This window comes from Narcine bancroftii, chromosome 4 (genome assembly GCF_036971445.1).
Source record: "Narcine bancroftii isolate sNarBan1 chromosome 4, sNarBan1.hap1, whole genome shotgun sequence".
In the NCBI taxonomy this organism is placed as follows: domain Eukaryota; kingdom Metazoa; phylum Chordata; class Chondrichthyes; order Torpediniformes; family Narcinidae; genus Narcine; species Narcine bancroftii.
In genome coordinates, this window is record NC_091472.1 from 74,179,091 (window position 1) to 74,198,435 (window position 19,345).

Below are 19,345 nucleotides of genomic sequence, written 5' to 3' on the forward strand. Positions count from 1 at the left end.
GTGTCACCACATCCATGACTAAGGACACTTTAAATATTTCTGCCAAAGACCCTGCAATTTCTACACTATCCTCCCTTAAGGCCCAAGGAAATACCTTGTCAGAGCTTGAGGATTTATCCACCTTTATTTCCTTTAAGACAGCAAGCACCTCCTTTTAATTCTGTATAGGTTCCAATACCTCACTGCATGTTTTCCTTACTTCCCATGACTCTGCCCATTTTCTGAGTGAATACTGATGAAAAAAAGCCATTTAAGATCTTCCCCATCTCTTTTGGCTCCAGGCAAAGCCAACCACTCTGATCTTCAAGGGGACCAATTTCGTCCCTTACTATCCTTTAACTCTTAGTATACCTGTAAAAATCCTTAGGATTTTCCTTCACATTATCTGCCAAAGCAACCTCATGTCTTCTTTTAACCTTCCTCATTTTTTTCTTGAGATTTTTCTTGCATTTATTTTCTACTCCTCAATACCTCATTTGCTCCATGTTGCCTATACCTGCAGTACAACTCTCTTGAGCCAGATCCCCATTATCCCTCAAAAACCAAGGTTCTCTATGCTTGCTAACTTTGCCTTTAATTCTGACAGGAACATAAAAACTCACATTTTCACTTTAATTTTTAAATGTTTACATTTTAAATTTAGACATAGAGCACAGTTACAGGCCCTTTCGGCCCACGAGCCCATGCCGCCCAATTACACCCAGTTGAACAACAACCCTGGTATGTGTTGAATGTGGGAGAAAACTGGGGCACCAGGGGAAAACCTATGCAGACTCAGGGAGAATGTCCAAACTCCTTATTGACAGCATGTGATTCAAACCCCGGTCCCAAAGCTGGCGCTGTAGCAGTGTTGCGCTAACTGCACCGCCTTTGAAGGTCTTCTACTTAGCTCGCACATCCTTGCCAGAATACAACTTATCACAATCCACACATTCTAGATCCTTTCTCATTTCCTCAGAATTGGCCTTTCTCCAATTTAGAATCTCAACCCGAGGCCCAGTCTTGTCCTTCTCCATAATTAACCTGAAATTAATAACATTATGATCACTGGCCCCAATATGCTCCCCTACACATTATTCTGTCACCTGTCCTATTTTGTTCCCTTATAGGAGATCATGTATTGCACTCTCTCTAGTTATTAATGTGCACAAAGGTGAGATCATCCAGTTTGGTCGTTAGAAAACTTTCCTGAACACATTTGACAAACTCCAAGCCATCCAGTCCTTTTACAGTATGGGAGTCTCAGTCAATATATGGAAAGTTAAAATCTCCTTTTATCACAGCCTTATGTTTCCTGCATCTGTCTGCTATCTCTCTACAGATTTGCTCCTCCAATTCTCATTGACTATTGGGTAGGCTATAAAACAACCCCATGAGGGTGGTCATACTTTCCTATTCCTCAGCTCCACCCATATAGCCTCAGTTAACGAGCCCTCTAATCTGTCCCACCTGAGCACAGCTGTGATATTTTCCCTGAGGAGCAATGCCACTCCTCTCCCTTTCATTCCCACCCCCCACCGCCCTATTCTGTCGCATCTAAAATAACAGAAGCCCGGAACAGAGCTGCCAGACCTGCCCTACTGCAACCAAGTTTCACTAATGGCCACAATGTCAAAATTTCACATGCTAATCCATGCTCTAGGCTCATCTGCCTTTCCTTCAATACCCCTTGCATTGAAATAGATGCACCTGAGAACGTTTCCACCACTTACCACCCATTGAGTTCTCGCGGTGCATGTAATTTTCATGTCATTTTTTTTCCCTACTCCACTCCTTTATCTGCACTGGTTCCCATCCCACTGCAAGTCTAGTTTAAGGCCCTTGGAGCAGCACTAGAAAAATTTCCCACAAGGATATTAGTCACTCTCCAGTTCAGAAGCAACTGTCCCATTAGAACAGGTCCCATCTTCCCTGAAAGAGAGCTCAACGATCCTCAAACCCTCCCTCGTGCACCATGTCTTTCTCTTTCTTCTTCTTCTTTGGTTTGGCTTCGCGGACGAAGATTTATGGAGGGGGTAAAAGTCCACGTCAGCTGCAGGCTCGTTTGTAGCTGACAAGTCCGATGCGGGACAGGCAGACACGGTTGCAGCGGCTGCAGGGGAAAAATGGTTGGTTGGGGTTGGGTGTTGGGTTTTTCCTCCTTTGCCTTTTGTCAGTGAGGTGGGCTCTGCGGTCTTCTTCAAGGGAGGTTGCTGCCCGCCAAACTGTGAGGCGCCAAGATGCACGGTTTGAGGCGATATCAGCCCACTGGCGGTGGTCAATGTGGCAGGCACCAAGAGATTTCTTTAGGCAGTCCTTGTACCTTTTCTTTGGTGCACCTCTGTCACGGTGGCCAGTGGAGAGCTCGCCATATAACACAATCTTGGGAAGGCGATGGTCCTCCATTCTGGAGACGTGACCCACCCAGCGCACCTGGATCTTCAGCAGCATGGACTCGATGCTGTCGACCTCTGCCATCTCGAGTACTTCGACGTTAGGGATGAAAGCGCTCCAATGGATGTTGAGGATGGAGCGGAGACAATGCTGGTGGAAGCGTTCTAGGAGCCGTAGGTGATGCCGGTAGAGGACCCATGATTCGGAGCCGAACAGGAGTGTGGGTATGACAACGGCTCTGTATACGCTTATCTTTGTGAGGTTTTTCAGTTGGTTGTTTTTCCAGACTCTTTTGTGTAGTCTTCCAAAGGCGCTATTTGCCTTGGCGAGTCTGTTGTCTATCTCATTGTCGAGATAAATGTCGAGGTCGGGTCAGATAAAGCAATGAGCTCTCTGAACCCTTCTCCATTAACAATGGCGTGAAGCAAGGCTGTGTTCTCGCACCAACCCTCTTTTCAATCTTCTTCAGCATGATGCTGAACCAAGCCATGAAAGACCCCAACAATGAAGACGCTGTTTACATCCGGTACCGCACGGATGGCAGTCTCTTCAATCTGAGGCGCCTGCAAGCTCACACCAAGACACAAGAGAAACTTGTCCGTGAACTACTCTTTGCAGACGATGCCGCTTTAGTTGCCCATTCAGAGCCAGCTCTTCAGCGCTTGACGTCCTGCTTTGCGGAAACTGCCAAAGTGTTTGGCCTGGAAGTCAGCCTGAAGAAAACTGAGGTCCTCCATCAGCCAGCTCCCCACCATGACTACCAGCCCCCCCACATCTCCATCGGGCACACAAAACTCAAAACGGTCAACCAGTTTACCTATCTCGGCTGCACCATATCATCAGATGCAAGGATCGACAATGAGATAGACCATGTCTTTAGCCCTGTGTTAAGCTGCATTATCCTTCTATTTCTAACCTCACTAGCACGTGGTATGGATAGCAATCCTGAGATCACAACCTTGGATGTCCTGTCCTTCAATCTTCAAATACGAGAGCTTGATCTCCATGCTTTTGTATTTTGTGGTTGGGATCAGCCCCCTATGTTTTTTTAAAGACCATTTTGATCTGCCTGACTCCTTTTAATCATCAGTGGTTACAAACTAAATTTCCTCAATTCAGTACCTCTCAAAATCTTCCCACTTATTGTGTGTTCCCTTGCTTTGTTGTTTTTCCCAGATCCATCACATTCTCACCTCTTTCTTAGGACATGGGAAGAGATTCTTTGGCCCATTTAAGATCCATTGGCTCTGAGAGCAATCTCATTAATCCCCACTTAAAGTTCTGCAGCCTGTTCTTTCTCACACACCCATTTAATCTCCGCTAATTTTTTTTAAGATCCAAGAGGGACTATTTACAGCAGCCAATTAATTTATCAAACATCTGGAGTGCACCTGGGAGAAACGCACAGTGAGACCATGCAAATTCCTCACAGTCAGGGATGGAGGTCAGGATCTAACCGGAGTTACTGGAGCTGTTATGCAGTAGTTATATCTGCTGTTCTATTTTGGCACTCTGGAATTTGTTGAAGTGATCAATACCTATCTATCTGCAGTCTCAAACTTGCCTCTTCATTGACACCAGTGCAGCCAATCCTTATTTCTTTGTTCCCCATTGAGAAGTCTCAATCATGAATAGTACTACCAATAGTCTGCCTGCCAGTCACAGAAATATAATAATAATGAGCTGATTCTCATATACATTGTGCAATGTATTATATATGCACCAAAATTCTTGATTGCTGCAGCACAACAGGTATTGGTGAAAAAAAAATCTAGTAATAAACTTAATTGAATTTAAGAAGACAATGAATCCATGAGATAGTTTCTGAATATACATAGTGCAAAATAAGTGACGCAGTCCTTTTGCACTGTCAGAACAGTCCATGATTAGTGTACAAGGGAATGTTCAAGAGTCTGATAGCTGCTGGAAAGCAACTGTTCTTGAACCTAGAGGTGCTGTATTTTGTCATCTGCGATGTTTCCTGCCACAATGACCGCCACTGAGCCCCTTGCTGGTCCGCTGCCTTGGTCACTGTCATGTTGCGTCCCCTTCTCTGTTTTTCCTTCTCGATGGGGCGTGTTCTCCTCGTTTCTGGAGCTCTGCCCTGGTCCGCTGCTCCACTGGAGTCTGCAATCCCTCGCAGCAGCCACCAAGCAAATTGGGCATGCACCCCTTAGTTGCAGGATTTTAATAAAAAAACATCATTGGATCCTTTAAGAGACCTTTTAAAGCCTGTGCAGACCCGCTGGCATTTGGACCAGGTGGTTGGAGCCAATGTGGCAGCGCTCTGTCTCTACTCCCTGCTCTTCCAGGTCCACACCAGCAATAGGTCTGCCATTCGTAGCAGCTGTGACATTTCAACCAATGCACCTTTTTGTGCATGTGAACCTAAAAGATGCCAGGACACTGAAAATTAAAGAGGAAGTTCATCCTCTTGTAGTGCCACAGAAGTTATTGAACTCATGGCTGTCAATGGGGCCATACTGTTCCCAAATTAACTCCAGATACATAGGGATAATGACTACTGCAGAAGAATTTCATTTGCTAGAAAGTGCTTAGATATGCACAAGATTTTAAAATAAATTATATAAATGTAGGGTTTCATTCTTCGTTGTAAAGCAAACTCTGGAATTTTACAAAATTGCAATCCTATGAAATGAAAATGGCGGTGCTGCTGGAGCCGCTGGAACAGCAGCACTGCCGCTGGTCTGGACCCGCGGGGAGCGAAGTGGGGACATACAGTGTGGGGTCCAACCGCCCGTCAAGTGCCATCAGGTCCACACAGTCGTTGAACGGCCCGTTAAAGGAGGCAACAGTAGTTTCATTTAAAATCCCTCAACCGTGGGCTCTGCACCCAAGATGGCGGCGCCTCTGATCAGCAGCTGCCACGAGGGGCTGCAGACTCCAGGGGAGTGGAGGACTGGCGCAGGACACCAGAAAATGGGGAGACCATCTCCCGTCTGAGAAGGAGAAGCAGAGGAGACAAACTACAGGATGGTGGCCATGGCGGCGGACCAGTGAGGGGGCTCAGCGCATGGGGCGGGCTGCTGGTGATTTGAAGCGAGGAACCCACGGAGGCTGTGGGATGTGGGCTGCTGGAGACTGCTGTCGGTAGACTCGGGCTAGGCTGTGGGCTGCTGGAGACTGCTGTCGGTAGACTCGGGCCAGGCTGTGGGCTGCTGGAGACTGCTGTCGGTAGACTCGGGCCAGGCTGTGGGCTGCTGGAGACTGCTGTCAGTAGACTCGGGCCAGGCTGTGGACTGCTGGAGTCTGCTGTCGGTAGACTCGGGCCAGGCTGTGGACTGCTGGAGACTGCTGTCAGTAGACTCGGGCCAGGCTGTGGACTGCTGGAGACTGGCTCAAAACTGGCTGAAGAGGTACCAGGTATCGGAACTGGGATATGAGGGGTGCTGAAGGGTTCCTGACCTTGTTGGATGTTTGGGTCTGGAGCTCAGGTTGCAAATGGTTTGGACCGAACTCTGTGTGACTGGGAGACTGCGAAAGTGCTGGAGATGAATCTACAGACTCTGGAAGACTCTCTTTTGCTTCTCTTACTCTTTCCCTGACTGTAAGGAGGCACTTTACGTAATTTCTGCCGATGGCGAATCTGTCTGTCTTATAGCAGGCTAAAACAATTCCATGTAATATGACCCTGTTTTATTACAATAACAATAAATTGAATTTTGAATCTACTCTTTGTGGAGGTGCTGCAACATTTTCCTTTAGCTGAAGAGTGTCGTTATTGCATTGTATGCAAAGTCTATTATTATATTTACAATGATAAAATAAGGCTTTAATACATTATAGTTAGGGATAGAATTGCAGGCATTTGCTGTCTACATAAATCAAGGACTTACCCAAGTAGTTTTTATTCTTTCTAAAGTTACATACATTATTTGCATTGCCAATATTTGTTAACCACCTTCTATTTGTCCTTAAAAAATGTGGTGAGCTGCTGCGTTGAATCTCTCCAGTTCATGCAATAGAGTTCCTCGCCCAGTGTAGTTCAGTGATGTTCAGTATTTAGACCCTTTGACAGTAATATAACAACTGCATTTACCACGTTGGTCCATGACTTGAAGAAACTTGGAGATGGTGGTGCACATATTGGTCATGATGTTCCATGTGTTGCTTTCCATTTGTAAACATGAGCCTGAATGTTATCTAGATCTTGCTGCATTTTCAGCATAAATTCGAAGAACAACAAATGGTACTGAATACTCTGCAATCATTGTTTATTCATGAAGCCGTTGAAGAAGGTTGTATCAAGGACACTGGAACTCCTGAAGAATTATCCATGGCTGAGGTGATTGGCACCAGCAGTTATAAAGTGACTTTCTACTTCTTGTTTTATGTCTCCTCTACACAAACACACCACCCGCCCCCCACACCCCCCCCCCCCCCACCCTCCCCACCAAATCTTTGTTGCCTTCAATTTGGCTTCAATTTTAATGGGATTCATGAAGCAAACTTTAGTCAAATGCTGCCTGGTTGCAAGGGAGTCACTGTCACCTTGTCTCTGGAATTTTGTTCTGTCAATAATTGAACTAGATTTGTTTAGAAGACAGGTGTCCGTCACCTTGGTAGGATAAAAGCACAATTATATGCTTGTTGCTCAGTTTAAGTTCCATTCAACAGCAACATCTTCTGTCATTTTGATGGCTCAGAATAGGTTTTCCTGCTTTTTGTATAAGGCAAAAGCTTGGCCAATTCATTAGACAAATGCTAGTGTTACAGCGTTTGCAGAGATGCAAATTCTCCTGCGCATTAGCTGCAAATGCAAGATATTGCTGTTTGTCATCATTTTTGGTTTATCCAGTAATGTTTGCTCATTTCCTGATATCCTGTGAAATGAATCAAATTTCTTGATATCTATGATGCTCGTCATTTGAGAGGGAGATACTTTGATCATTCATTTGTCACTTCTAGCTAAAGAATAGTCCAGCTGCTTTATCCTGGGTTTTTTTTTGCAGCCGAGTGCTGTGACCCACATTTTCTAATTGTCTAAAATCATTCACCAACTGATCTGATCAAAGCACTATAGAACTGGCATATTTACTCATGTTCCAAGACTTGATACAGCTGTGGAAATGGAAGAACGCAAAAGCATGAATGTTGCATTGATGGAAGACTGGGACGGGAGCAGAAAATGAAAATTGAGATGTAAAAGTCGTAAACATCAGTAACTCCCATGCTTGCTTCAGTTTTATTGTTTTATCTCTCAGGGAGAATCTGTGTTGTACAATCCATCATCATTTAATGTGCATAAATAAATTAGTTGCTATTTTAATATTCTTTTGAGTGAAGGCTATTATGGCCTTCTTTGAAGTTTCTTGAAATTAAACCTTATCAACCATATAAAGTATGCTGAGAGTGCAGTTGAATGTGGTATTAAGTGCTTCAGAGTGAATGTGCAGTTATTTTGTCAGTTTGTGAACAAGGAGACCGTTCTAGAAGCTGTGTCAAATTAATTGTGGAGGCACATACCTTTAATGACACACTGTACACTGCTTCAAAATGGAGTGGATGACCTTATTCCCCAATAGCAGTGAGCCACAGCATTCTAAGTCCACACTAGAACTTTTCAGGGGAATGCTTGTTATTTGCAATGCACAAAAGTGCTGGTAAAACGCAGCAGTCACACAGAGTCTATCGGAAAGATAGGGTAACCAACGATTCGGGCCTGAGCAAGGTATGAATAAAAAGCAATCAGGTCTCTGAATAAAAAGGTGTGAGGAGGAGAGGAAAGGAGGGAAGAAGGGGCAAGGAGAGGACCACAGGCCAATAGTCATAGGTGAATATCTCTCCACCCCCCCACCTTTTTCTTTAGGTGCCTGTCTGTATTTTTCTCATACCTTGATGAAGATTCAGGCCCAACATTGGTTATCCTTTGTTTCCTGTTGATTCTCTGTGATTTGCTGAGTTTCTCCAGCAATCACACCATCGGCAGACCTTTTTATTTAAATGCTGATCTAATCTCAGACAGGAAGGTAATATATCTCCAGGACCTGATGCTGTTCATTGAAGGTTTTGAAGGAGGTGGCTGTGACAGCAGTGGATGGGCTGGTTGTCATCTTCTCCAAAGGTCCATGGGCTACCAAAAGGTTCCCTCTGAGTTGAAAGTAGCAAATGTAACCACAATATTTAGAGAAGGTGAGAATGAGAAAACGGGAAACTAAAGACCAATTAGCCTGCCATTAAACGTATACTTGTTTGAACTGAAGATTAGTTCAACAGGCAGGAAATAGTTGGAATAAATGGCTCATTTTTTAAATTGTGAGCCTGTAATGGCACAGATTAGTTCTGTTGCCAGAACTGTTTGTGATCTATGTAACTGCTGTGGATGAGATGATCTTTTGCAGTATTTTGAAGTTCGCTGGTGACGGTGCAGAGTGTGAGGGGGGTCTGAAGAGTTTGTATTATAGGCAAGGATATGGCAAATGTGCACAAGGGATGAGATCATCCAGTTTGGTAGAAAAAATGGAATGGAAGTTCTTTTTAAACACAGTGAAAGATTGAAATTGTTAATGTTCAGAAGGATCGATCTGCTGTTTTGCTTACATCATTAAAAGTTAACAAGCAACGAAAAATGAAAAAAGTAATTTGGACTTTATTTCTGGAACATTTGATTAGCAGGATAGAGAAATCTTGCTTCAATTCTATGGAGTATAATATGCATGCTTGGACTTCCAACCATAGATGAATATCTTTGTAAAAGGAGAGTAGTGAAGGTTCAGCAGATTGTGTATGAGGAAAATTTAGCAGACTGGACCAATGCTCCCTTGAGCTTGCTGAATTAGGAATGATCTGATTGAAACCTTCTTAGTTCCTGCCGAATTTGATGGACTAAAAGCTGGTGTGAAGTTTCCCCTGGCAGGGATATCTAAACCTGGGGATTAACGATTCAGGAGAATGGTGATAGGTTATTTTTTTTACCAGAGGGTAGTGAATCTTTGGAATTGTCTACCCAGGAGAGCTGTGGAAGTTCAGTTCTTCACGATATTCATAACAGAGCAATAGCACAGCAAATTTGTTAAATATATCAATAGATTGTTTGATATTAAGAGAATCAAAGGAGATGGAACTTGTGTAGTCAAGTGACGCTAGGGAAAAAAGATCAGCAATGATTGTACACAATTGCAGGCAAAAGGCTGAAAGGGCTGCTCTTTTCTAGAGGGCATAGTTTAAGAATACAGGGTAGGCCCTTTAGGACGGAGATGAGAAAACATTTTTTTACCCAGAATCTGTGGAATGCTCTGCCACAGAGGGTGGTCGAGGCAGATTCGCTGATTATGTTCAAAAGAGAGTTAGATAAGACTCTAGTGGGCAAAGGAGTTAAGGGGATAAGGCTGGAAAGGGGTACTGATGGTAGTGATCAGCCATGATCTGTAAAATGGCGGTGCTGGCTCGACGGGCCGAAGGGCCTACTCCAGCTCCTATGGTCTATTGTCTATTGTCATTTCGGTTTCATGTAACGTCTCTAAATCCCACCACATGGTGATTTTTAAGAGTAATTTTCCTCTGTTTCAGATTGCCAGAGTGTTCATTCTAAAGTGATTCAGCATGATCCCAATAGAGTCTGATATCCTGGAGTAGAAGTAATGTCTCAGTGCAACTGGAAAAAAAGATGGTGAAACTTGTATGAATACAATGGCCTAAACTACAAGCGCTTCATGCTTTTCTAGGTTAACTGAAATTGTTGTTAATGACATTGAAAACTGTTCTCACAGCTGTTTAATTATTAGGATTGAGAAGGGCAAGGGTTTTATTTAAAATGTTCATGGATTAAACAAAGTTTCTTTTGAGTTTTATTTTTCTTGAAGTCTGGTCAGTGTTGCACCTCCACAATGGGAGTGAGGTCTCAAAGGGCCATGCCTCTTATTCTTTGTCTCCTACAATAAACCACTTAGAACATCTTGTTATTAGATTCCACTAATCTTTAAATCTGTTACTTTTCTCCTCACTCTTCACGACATTTCTGGAAAAAAAAGTCATCCGAATCAGAATTTATTGTCGTGAACAAGTCATGAAATTTGCTGCTTTGCAGCAGCATCTTAGTGTGAACATTCATATTATAACCATCTTACAACATTACTATAAAAATAAAATAGTACGGCAGTGTCTTTGGTTCACTGTTTATTCAGGAATCTGATGGCAGCGGGGAAGAAGTTGTCCTTGTGCCACTGAGTGCTTGTCTTTAGGCTCCTGAACCTTTTACCCGATGGCACTAGAGTGAAGAGGGCATGGCCTGGTTGGTAGAGGTCCTCGATGGAGTGAAGTCTGATGCCAGTGATGTTGCAGGCTGAGTTAACAACCCTCTGAAGTTTATTTTTGTCCTGAGAGTTGGCACCTCCATACCAGACAGTGATGCAACCAGCCAGTATGGTCTCCACAGTACACCTTTAGAAGTTTTCAAGAGTTTTCGGTGACGTACCAAATCTCCTCAGGCACCTTGCCAAGTATAGCTGCTGGCGAGCCTTCTTCGCGATTGCATCAACATGGACGCTCCAGGATAGATCCTCGGAGATGTTATCACCCAGGAATTTGAAGTTCCTGACCCTCTCCACTGCTGAGGACTAGATTGTCTTTCCTTGACCCGCTCCTAAAGTCCACAATCATCTCCTTGGTTTTGGTAACCTTGAGCTCTAGGTTGTTGTTGTTGTTACACCATTCAATGAGCTGATCTATCTCCTTCCTATACGCTTCATCCTTGTTGTTTGTGATTCTGCCGACAACTATGGTATCCTCGGCAAACCTGTAGTTAGCATTGGAATTGTGCCTGGCCACACATTCATGGGTGTATAATGAGTAGAGCAGTTGGATAAGCACACATCCTTGGGATGCACCTGTGTTGATAAGTGATGAGGAGACATTGTTTCCAATTTGTACTGACTGCAGTCTTCCGATAAGAAAGTTAAGGATCCAGTTGGAGAGGGGGGTACAGAGGCCTAGAGTTTGTAGCATTTCATCACAATAAATGTTAGTGCTTCTGGGCGATAATCGTTGAGGCAGCTCACACTGCTCTTGGGCACTGGGATGAGTGATGCCCTTTTCTAGCAGGTGGGAACCTCTGACTACAGCAATGAGAGGTTGAAAATGTCTGTGAACACTCCAGCTAGTTGATTGGCGCAGATTTTCAGTACCCTGCCAGGAACGCCGTCAGCGCCTAGCACCTTGCAAGGGTTGATGTTAGAATGATGTTCTAACATTGTCCTCAGAGACAAATATCACAAGGTCCTCAGCCTTTGCAGGGATTCTAGTAGGCACTGTTTGGTCCTTCTTCTCAGAGCAGACATAGAAAGTGTTCATCTTATCAGGTAATGAAGCATTACATCCCTCTATGGCATTCGCCCATGCTTTGTAGGCTGTAATGGCCTGCACTTTGCAATTGTGCCCTGAATTTATTTTCTTGTTTATTCATTTACAGGATTGTGTTATTGCTGGTGAGGCTTATTTGACTCCCCTTGATATGAGTGACTTGGGAGGTCATTTGAGGAAGCAGTTACGCATCAGCTTTTTTGGTGTGATTGGAGATTACACAATGGTCAAATGGATAAATTAATAAACTGGGCCCAGTTGGATAATCCAGCAATTTTCATGTCACCATTTACTCTTACTAATTCTTAAGGTTTATTCAGTTGATTTATCAAGTTCTTGAGTTATCTGCAACAGCATAATCATTTTATTACTGTATCCTTACACTGAATTGCAAGAATTCAGGATGATAATATATCAGCAATACTTATGTTCATAAAAGCCATTCTTAGCATTCCCTTCCATTATTTAATCCATTCTATGCCATCGTTTGCCAAAAATGGGTGCTAATTTGATCAACTGAAAAATTTAAAGTATAGTTTTGACTAATGATGTTTGAACTGCTGTTAATCACTTTTTTCAGGAGCTCCAGAGGCATGGCGTGTTATGATGTCCCTTAAGTCTGGTCTTTTGGCTGAAAGCACTTGGGCTCTAGATACCATCAACATCTTACTTTACGATGATAGCACTGTAGCGACGTTCAACCTCTCCCAAGTAAGTAAACCTCCTAGAAATTAAGACATTGTGTTTTAGATAATGGGATCACAAAACTCTGAGACTTGTGTTTGGGTCCACGTTTACTGATTACTGATGGTGGGCCTGGAATTGATTTCTTCTGTAACTACCCTTTTATATTTTCATGTAAATTTATATGTATTATTCTCCTCCTGTGGATATCATAATTTAAAAGCCATACTTTTCTGAAGCAATCATAGAAATTAGACTAACTGGTTGATGTCAGCAGTGATGATTAATTTCATTGTATTTCCTCAAGATTATTTTCTCCAAGGGACTGTGGTCAAACCAATAAGGAAAATTAAATTAAATTAAAATCTTAGTGACTGCTGAACACTATGGCAGTTGTGATTGATTTAGTGAGAAAATGTGCAGCTTTACATTTAGACTGATCAAATTGGCAAGCTCTTTAGAGACGCGTGAGAGACGACAGACCCTGGGATCTACTGGAGGAGCTCAATGGATCGAGCAGCATCAGTGAGAGAAAAAGACTCATCAACAATTTGAGTTGAAACCTTCTTCAAGATGAAAACACTGATTTTCTCCTGTGCAGAATATTTTTTTGTCTAGTTATTTGGTTGGGTATGGTCAGATATCCTTACAATTTTGACTATAAATGTTCAAAAGTATTTTTAAGTTTCAGTTTATTCATCAGGTAATGGACATACACACTGAAGGGAGAATATAATTTGAATCATAGAATCAAATGGAACAAGTAGCTTCTCATCTCTGTGTCCTTCAGCTGCAAGAGCTGTCTAAATAGCTGTCCTTAATCATTCATAGTTCTGCAGGTTTATTTTTATTCTCAAGACTATTAAGACATTAGATAAGGTACAGAAAAAAATGAGAGAAAATTACCAAAGCTAAAAGCATACATTTATCAGGAAACACTGAACGTGCTTTGGTGAGCTTTCATCAAAATATTCTGATGAAAAATCAGTAGCCTGCCATGGTTTTTTTTCATCCAAACAGATAGTATCTTGCCTACTCAATCTTTCCAGGGCTGTGTATTTTTTTTTTGGATTTTCAGCCAGCTGTAATATTCCCTTTGCATTATTATTTTGTTCTTGTTGCTTCCTCAAATATTTATTTACAAGATTTTTCCACGACAAAATATATCCGAGTTTGTGTTTTCATTTCATCCATCTTGTCTTCCTGAAATCAGCTTTTGTGATACTTCACTGAGAATGATGGTAATAGTTGTTCTGTTGCTTTGGAGCAATATGCCTAATATTAATGAATTAGTTTCAGAATTCTTAGACATTATCAAGTAAACAAATAATTGTAAAAATTAAAAAATAAAAGACAATATGGTTACAGAGTTTATACTTTCATTGATGTAAACAGTGGTGCAAACACTTGTATTTCTTACTGAATAGAGGGCTAAATAATTCAGTATTTGTTATAGTTTTGCAGATTTTACATTTTTGCTTTACATCATTTGGAATATGCATATTGACTATCTTGGCTGAAAATTATATCCTTATATAGTATAAGGATATTACTGTGAAAAGTGTGTAGTGCAAACACATTGGCCAACTTCCCCCATCTTTATTTTTTCTCCAAAACTGAACATAACTGAAATATTTAGGAAAAACTGAATTTTATTTTGAATTGATTTTTGAAAAGTATGCTGCTGTTTTTATTCATCAAGTGTACTTTTCAAAATATTGAGTGTTAACATTAAATCTATGCAGTCAAAATTTGAAAAGCTGAACACAGTGGAAAGAAAATCCACATTGTAATTGAAACAATTACCTGACTCAATTTGTAGAGGGAAAATCAACAAATCTGATTGCCTGATACATGCATTAGAATCCTAGAAGAATTTAAATATTTATTTGAAAATTTAAATTGAATGTGCCTGAAGTTCTAAAAATAAATCCTTTTACTTCTGTTTTTGTTGCAGTTGTCTGGTTTCCTGGAACTTCTGGTAGAATATTTCAGAAGATGCTTGATAGAAATATTTGGAATTTTAAAAGAGTACGAGGTTGGAGATCCAGGTCAGAAGGCTCTACTTGATCCCAATGTATTTAAGAAAGATGATGTTAATTATACTAAAGATGATATTTTGGAGGAGGAAGAAGACATAGAAATTGATGACGATGATCAAGAAGAAGGTGATCAATCAGAAAGTGAAGATAGTCCAGTCAACGTTGCATCAGGTGATTTGCAACTTGAAGAAAAACCAAAACAAGCCAGTAAATTTGACAGGCTACCATTAAAGATTGTGAAGAAGAAGGACCTTTTTGTTGTAGACCGCACAAATAAACTTGGTCACGTTCAGGAGTTTGACAGTGGATTGCTCCATTGGAAAATTGGTGGAGGTGACACAACAGAGCACATTCAGACCCATTTTGAGAGCAAGATGGAAATACTGTCACGCAAGAGGGTAACGGGATGCTTAAGTATCCCAAATAAAGAGAAAAAGACAAAAGAGTACGAGAACAAAGAAAACATCAATACAGAAGAACAGCCAGAAAAGAGTATCATGGCAACAATAGATGATGTGTTGTCAGCTCGGCCAGGTGCCTTGCCAGAAGACCATTCCAATGGTTCGGCTCCTGAGACGGAAAGCAGCAAATTTCTATTTGGTATCCATCAGGCAAAAAAACACAGAAATATAAAGTTATTGGAGGATGAGCCTTGCAGTCGTGATGAGACTCCATTGTGCACAATCTCTGACTGGCGGGACTCTTTGGCAAAGCGTTGTATTTGTGTGTCAAATATAGTTCGTAGCTTGTCTTTTGTGCCTGGGAATGACATTGAAATGTCAAAGCACTCGGGTCTTATACTTATTTTGGGAAAGTTGATTTTACTTCATCATGAGCATCCAGAAAGAAAGCGAACACCACGGACATATGAAAAAGAGGAAGAAGAGGATGAAGGGGTAGCCTGCAGCAAAGACGAATGGTGGTGGGATTGCCTTGAGGTTTTGCGGGAGAATACCTTAGTTACATTAGCCAACATTTCTGGGCAGCTGGACCTGTCAATATACCCAGAAAGCATTTGTTTGCCAATTTTGGATGGCTTGCTACACTGGATGGTATGTCCTTCAGCAGAAGCCCAGGATCCTTTCCCTACAGTAGGGCTGAATTCAGTCCTATCACCACAGCGACTTGTGTTGGAAACTTTATGTAAGCTCAGCATTCAGGACAATAATGTGGATCTCATCCTGGCAACTCCACCATTCAGCCGTCAGGAGAAACTATATGCCACTTTGGTTAGGTATGTGGGGGACCGGAGAATTTCAGTCTGCCGAGAAATGTCTGTGGCTCTGTTGTCAAACTTTGCCCAGGGAGATACGTTGGTTGCAAGAGCTATTGCTGTGCAAAAAGGAAGCATTAGCAACCTGATCAGCTTTCTTGAGGATGGCCTCACTGTGGCCCAACTTCAGCACAGTCAACCTAACCTGATGCACATGCAGCCGCCGCCGATTGAGCCAACCAGTGTGCACATGATGTGTCGGGCAGCCAAGGCTTTACTGGCCATGGCTAGAGTAGAAGAGAACCGCTCAGAGTTTGTTTTACATGAGGGTCGCTTGCTAGATATTTCCATATCATCTGTTCTGAACTCTATGGTTGCATCTGTCATTTGTGATACACTGTTCATGACTGGTCAGTTATGACAGAAGTGGGAAGCCAAGCATGTGTGAGTGGAGACAAAGAAGTTGCATTTGATTGGCTGTTTCTATTATTTATCCAACAAAAAAAGTAACCTTTGCTCCTCTGCCCCGTTTACTAAAGAAATTGGGCTTTAAGAAAGTAGTCAATTTGGTCAAATATAAGATGGAAATAAATACTTGCTGTATGTGTATAAGTACTTTTTAAAACATTTTTTTAACCAAAGTTGCTGTCTAGTACAGTTGGGGTCATCTCTATCCCTAGATTCCCTTTGGATGTTTCTTTCACGTTTGTATGATATTTTTGGAAGCAAAACAGGTGAATTTTGAAATGTGGCAAGCATTGTACAATTAAATATTCTTTACCAGTTACAAAAGGAAAAAAATGGGAAAATGGATTAATTTTGAAATGTACACACCACAGAAAGCGCTGTGCAATAGAACTTAGTGATCTAGGTATAGGGGATCAAAAAAAGGTGTGCATAGTCAACTGTAAAACACAAAATATTAAAATGCATTAGTCTAGCAGCAAACAAACTGTTGACCTGGGTTGAGGGGCTGGGAGAGAAAGTGATGGTAAAACACAAATTGCTTCCTCATGATACTGTCATATTCATACCTTTCTTGACCTTCCACAGTATGACAGTCCTCAGCAGTCTCTTTGTTCACTCAGTTTATGTTTTGATATTTTTTTCCAACAGCCAAAAGGCTGTAATGTATATAGAAGTTGTACATTGCACATACCCTCAAACTATTTCTGTTGTGTTCTTTTTTTGTTTATTTTAGAATGAGGTTTACAGTTTTTCTTTCTCCATGATGTGGTAAGGTTTAAAAAAAGTGGTAGATTTTAATTATTTTTTTTATTATATATTTTTGGCCATATCTCCTATGAGGGTGATGTACAAGTTTCTGTATGTATAAAGTTGTGCTCTATTTCAAGGAGAGCAGCTGATCACATTTTGCTTCGAAATCAAGGTGTGGAAAAGGTTAAGTACAGGTAATGATCAGAAATTTTAAAAAAAATGAAGAAACACAATTTCAGAAATTTTTCAGTGATGCGAATCAGCATATTTGTATTTCAGATAATGTAGTTAAAACATTGATGTAAATTCCTCCTTTTCCTCTGGCTTAATGAATATCATTTATTCAGTATAAAATCTTTATACTATATGTTCCACATGTTAAGAATAAATGTACATTAAATCTTGTTAAGTGCTGTGATGATTGTTCTTGAATAATTTTTTAACAGATGCAAGTGCTTTGAAAGGTTATGCCTGTACTGCTTAGAATTTAATTTTATGGTGAAAAAATGTCATTGTACTGCAGGAAAAAAATAAGTTGCCTTGTCCAACAATTTCTCTTCTGTCATTGTTCTAAATGTGGACAGGCCTTGGTGCAGCAGTGCTCCCAGAAGCAGGAGAATACCAAGATTAATAGTACTTTAACTTGCTGATTTTAAACATAGTCCTGGATGGCCTGAAAGGAGATGCATGGTGGATAGGTTATCTGACCTCATCCTGTCTGAACTCTGAAACAACAATGCAACTTTTGACACAATCATTTGATTTTGTTTTGCCAGTGTACTGTTATGTCATATGTGGGATTTTTTTTTAAATTTGCAATGAATTGTATCATTTAACATTCAGAGAAGCCTCACATTTGCTGATGCATCTGACACAATGTACAAAATATTGCCTTGATCATTCAGTTATTTACAAAATATTGCCAGGGAGTGGGCCATCTGTCATTCAGCGACTTGCATGTCATATTGAAAATGTGTAGAATGGCCATTATTGGGGATTTTCAGTATTTGCTTTCTACCTTTGTTTCTATTTTCATTCTGTCACCCAGGCTTGTCCATGAGACTGACTTACCACCTGGTTTTGCAACATGGTTAATTAGAATACTGGCCAGCAAGCTTCCCCTGTTAACTGTTACAACTCATTCCTTCAAATCCACCATCATCCCACTCCTGAAAGCTCCACAGTTGAATATTTGTAGTCACGCCAAATTAGCTCTAAAAGCAATGAATGACATTTTACATAACTGACGAGAGTAATCTATTTTCCTTCATCCTTCTTCGTTTTGAATTCTTTGATGTGGTTAACTGGACCATTCCTCTCCAAAGCCCATCTGGCATTTTCCATCTGAAAGCGACCATATTCGCATTCTATTCATTGCCAGAGAATCGCCTACAATGGCTTTTCCTTCTCCTGCACCACTACCCATGCTGTCTCCTCTTCTATTTCTCATTTAAATGTAGCCTCTCAGCAATGATGTCAAAATTCCATCATCAACTCATTTTAGATGAAGAGAGGTTTCCTTCCGCTAAATATAGGGGAGACCAAAGCCATTGCCTTCATTGTCTGTCACAAATCTGTTCCTGGATAGTGACACCCATCTGTCTTTTCTTGCTATTTGATTGTCAGATAGGACTGTAATATATCCAAGGAACACATACCCATATTGTCATGGCCTAATTTTACCTCCATAACATTTCCTGACAGCAAGTTACCTGCCGCTGAAACTCTCGTCCATGCCATTAGTACCATTGGACTAAATAATTCCATTGCATTCATACCCAGCCTCACTTGTTCCACACATTTTTAAACTTAAGCTATCCTTCTGCTTCTTACTCTTAAGTGTCCCTGGCCCTGATCACTGAACCCCCTCTGCTCACCCTCCTCCATTGATTTCTGGTTAAGCCAACATGTTTGTAAAATTCCATCTTTGATTTCATCCTACCCTCGCTATCATTTCCAGCCTGTCATTCCTCCAAGAATACTGGCTAATCATTTTTTCTGAATTTAATCATTTTATTTCCTGCTGCATTTCCACCTCCCAGACACACAGATTCTGGAATTCCCTGCCTTACCTTTCTCCTCTCCTTTAAGATACTCCTCAAAACCTACCTCTTTGACAGAGTCACCTGCTCTGATATTTCCTTGTGTGACTCGTGTCAAATTTTGTTTGTTGGCATTCCTGTGAAGCGCCTTGAGACATTTTATTGCATTAAAGGTATAAAAATAATTACAAATTGCTATTGTTCTGTTTGCCAACCTGACTGTAATGAAATCTTAAAGATTGAACTTTGTGTTATGCATGAATTCATACTGCAGTTTAAACGTTTTTTAATGAACAGCCAGTTTTTTTTTCATCCCTTCCATTGAGAAGACTTATCATGAGCCAATAATACATTGGCTGCTGGTCTTTGACAATCTTTTTCGTGGAAGTTGAAGCAGTAGAGAAGGCTTCAAAGTCACAAAGAAATTACAAAAATAAATTGCAAGTCACAGAACC

At 41.2% G+C, this 19,345-nt stretch overlaps 1 protein-coding gene across 6 annotated transcripts in view; it reads left to right on the forward strand.

The window, feature by feature from the left end:
• The window catches only part of LOC138760684 (AT-rich interactive domain-containing protein 1B-like), a 521,279-nt gene extending 502,204 nt beyond the window's left edge, over positions 1-19,075 (forward strand). For all 6 annotated transcript variants that reach the window (XM_069931618.1, XM_069931621.1, XM_069931620.1 and 3 more), the window contains 2 exons: positions 12,272-12,402; positions 14,333-19,075. In XM_069931618.1, the coding sequence (XP_069787719.1) occupies positions 12,272-12,402; positions 14,333-16,051 (1,850 nt within the window). In that variant the 3' untranslated portion in view covers positions 16,052-19,075. The remainder of the gene's footprint in view (positions 1-12,271; positions 12,403-14,332) is intronic.
• Positions 19,076-19,345: the final 270 nt, after the last annotated feature.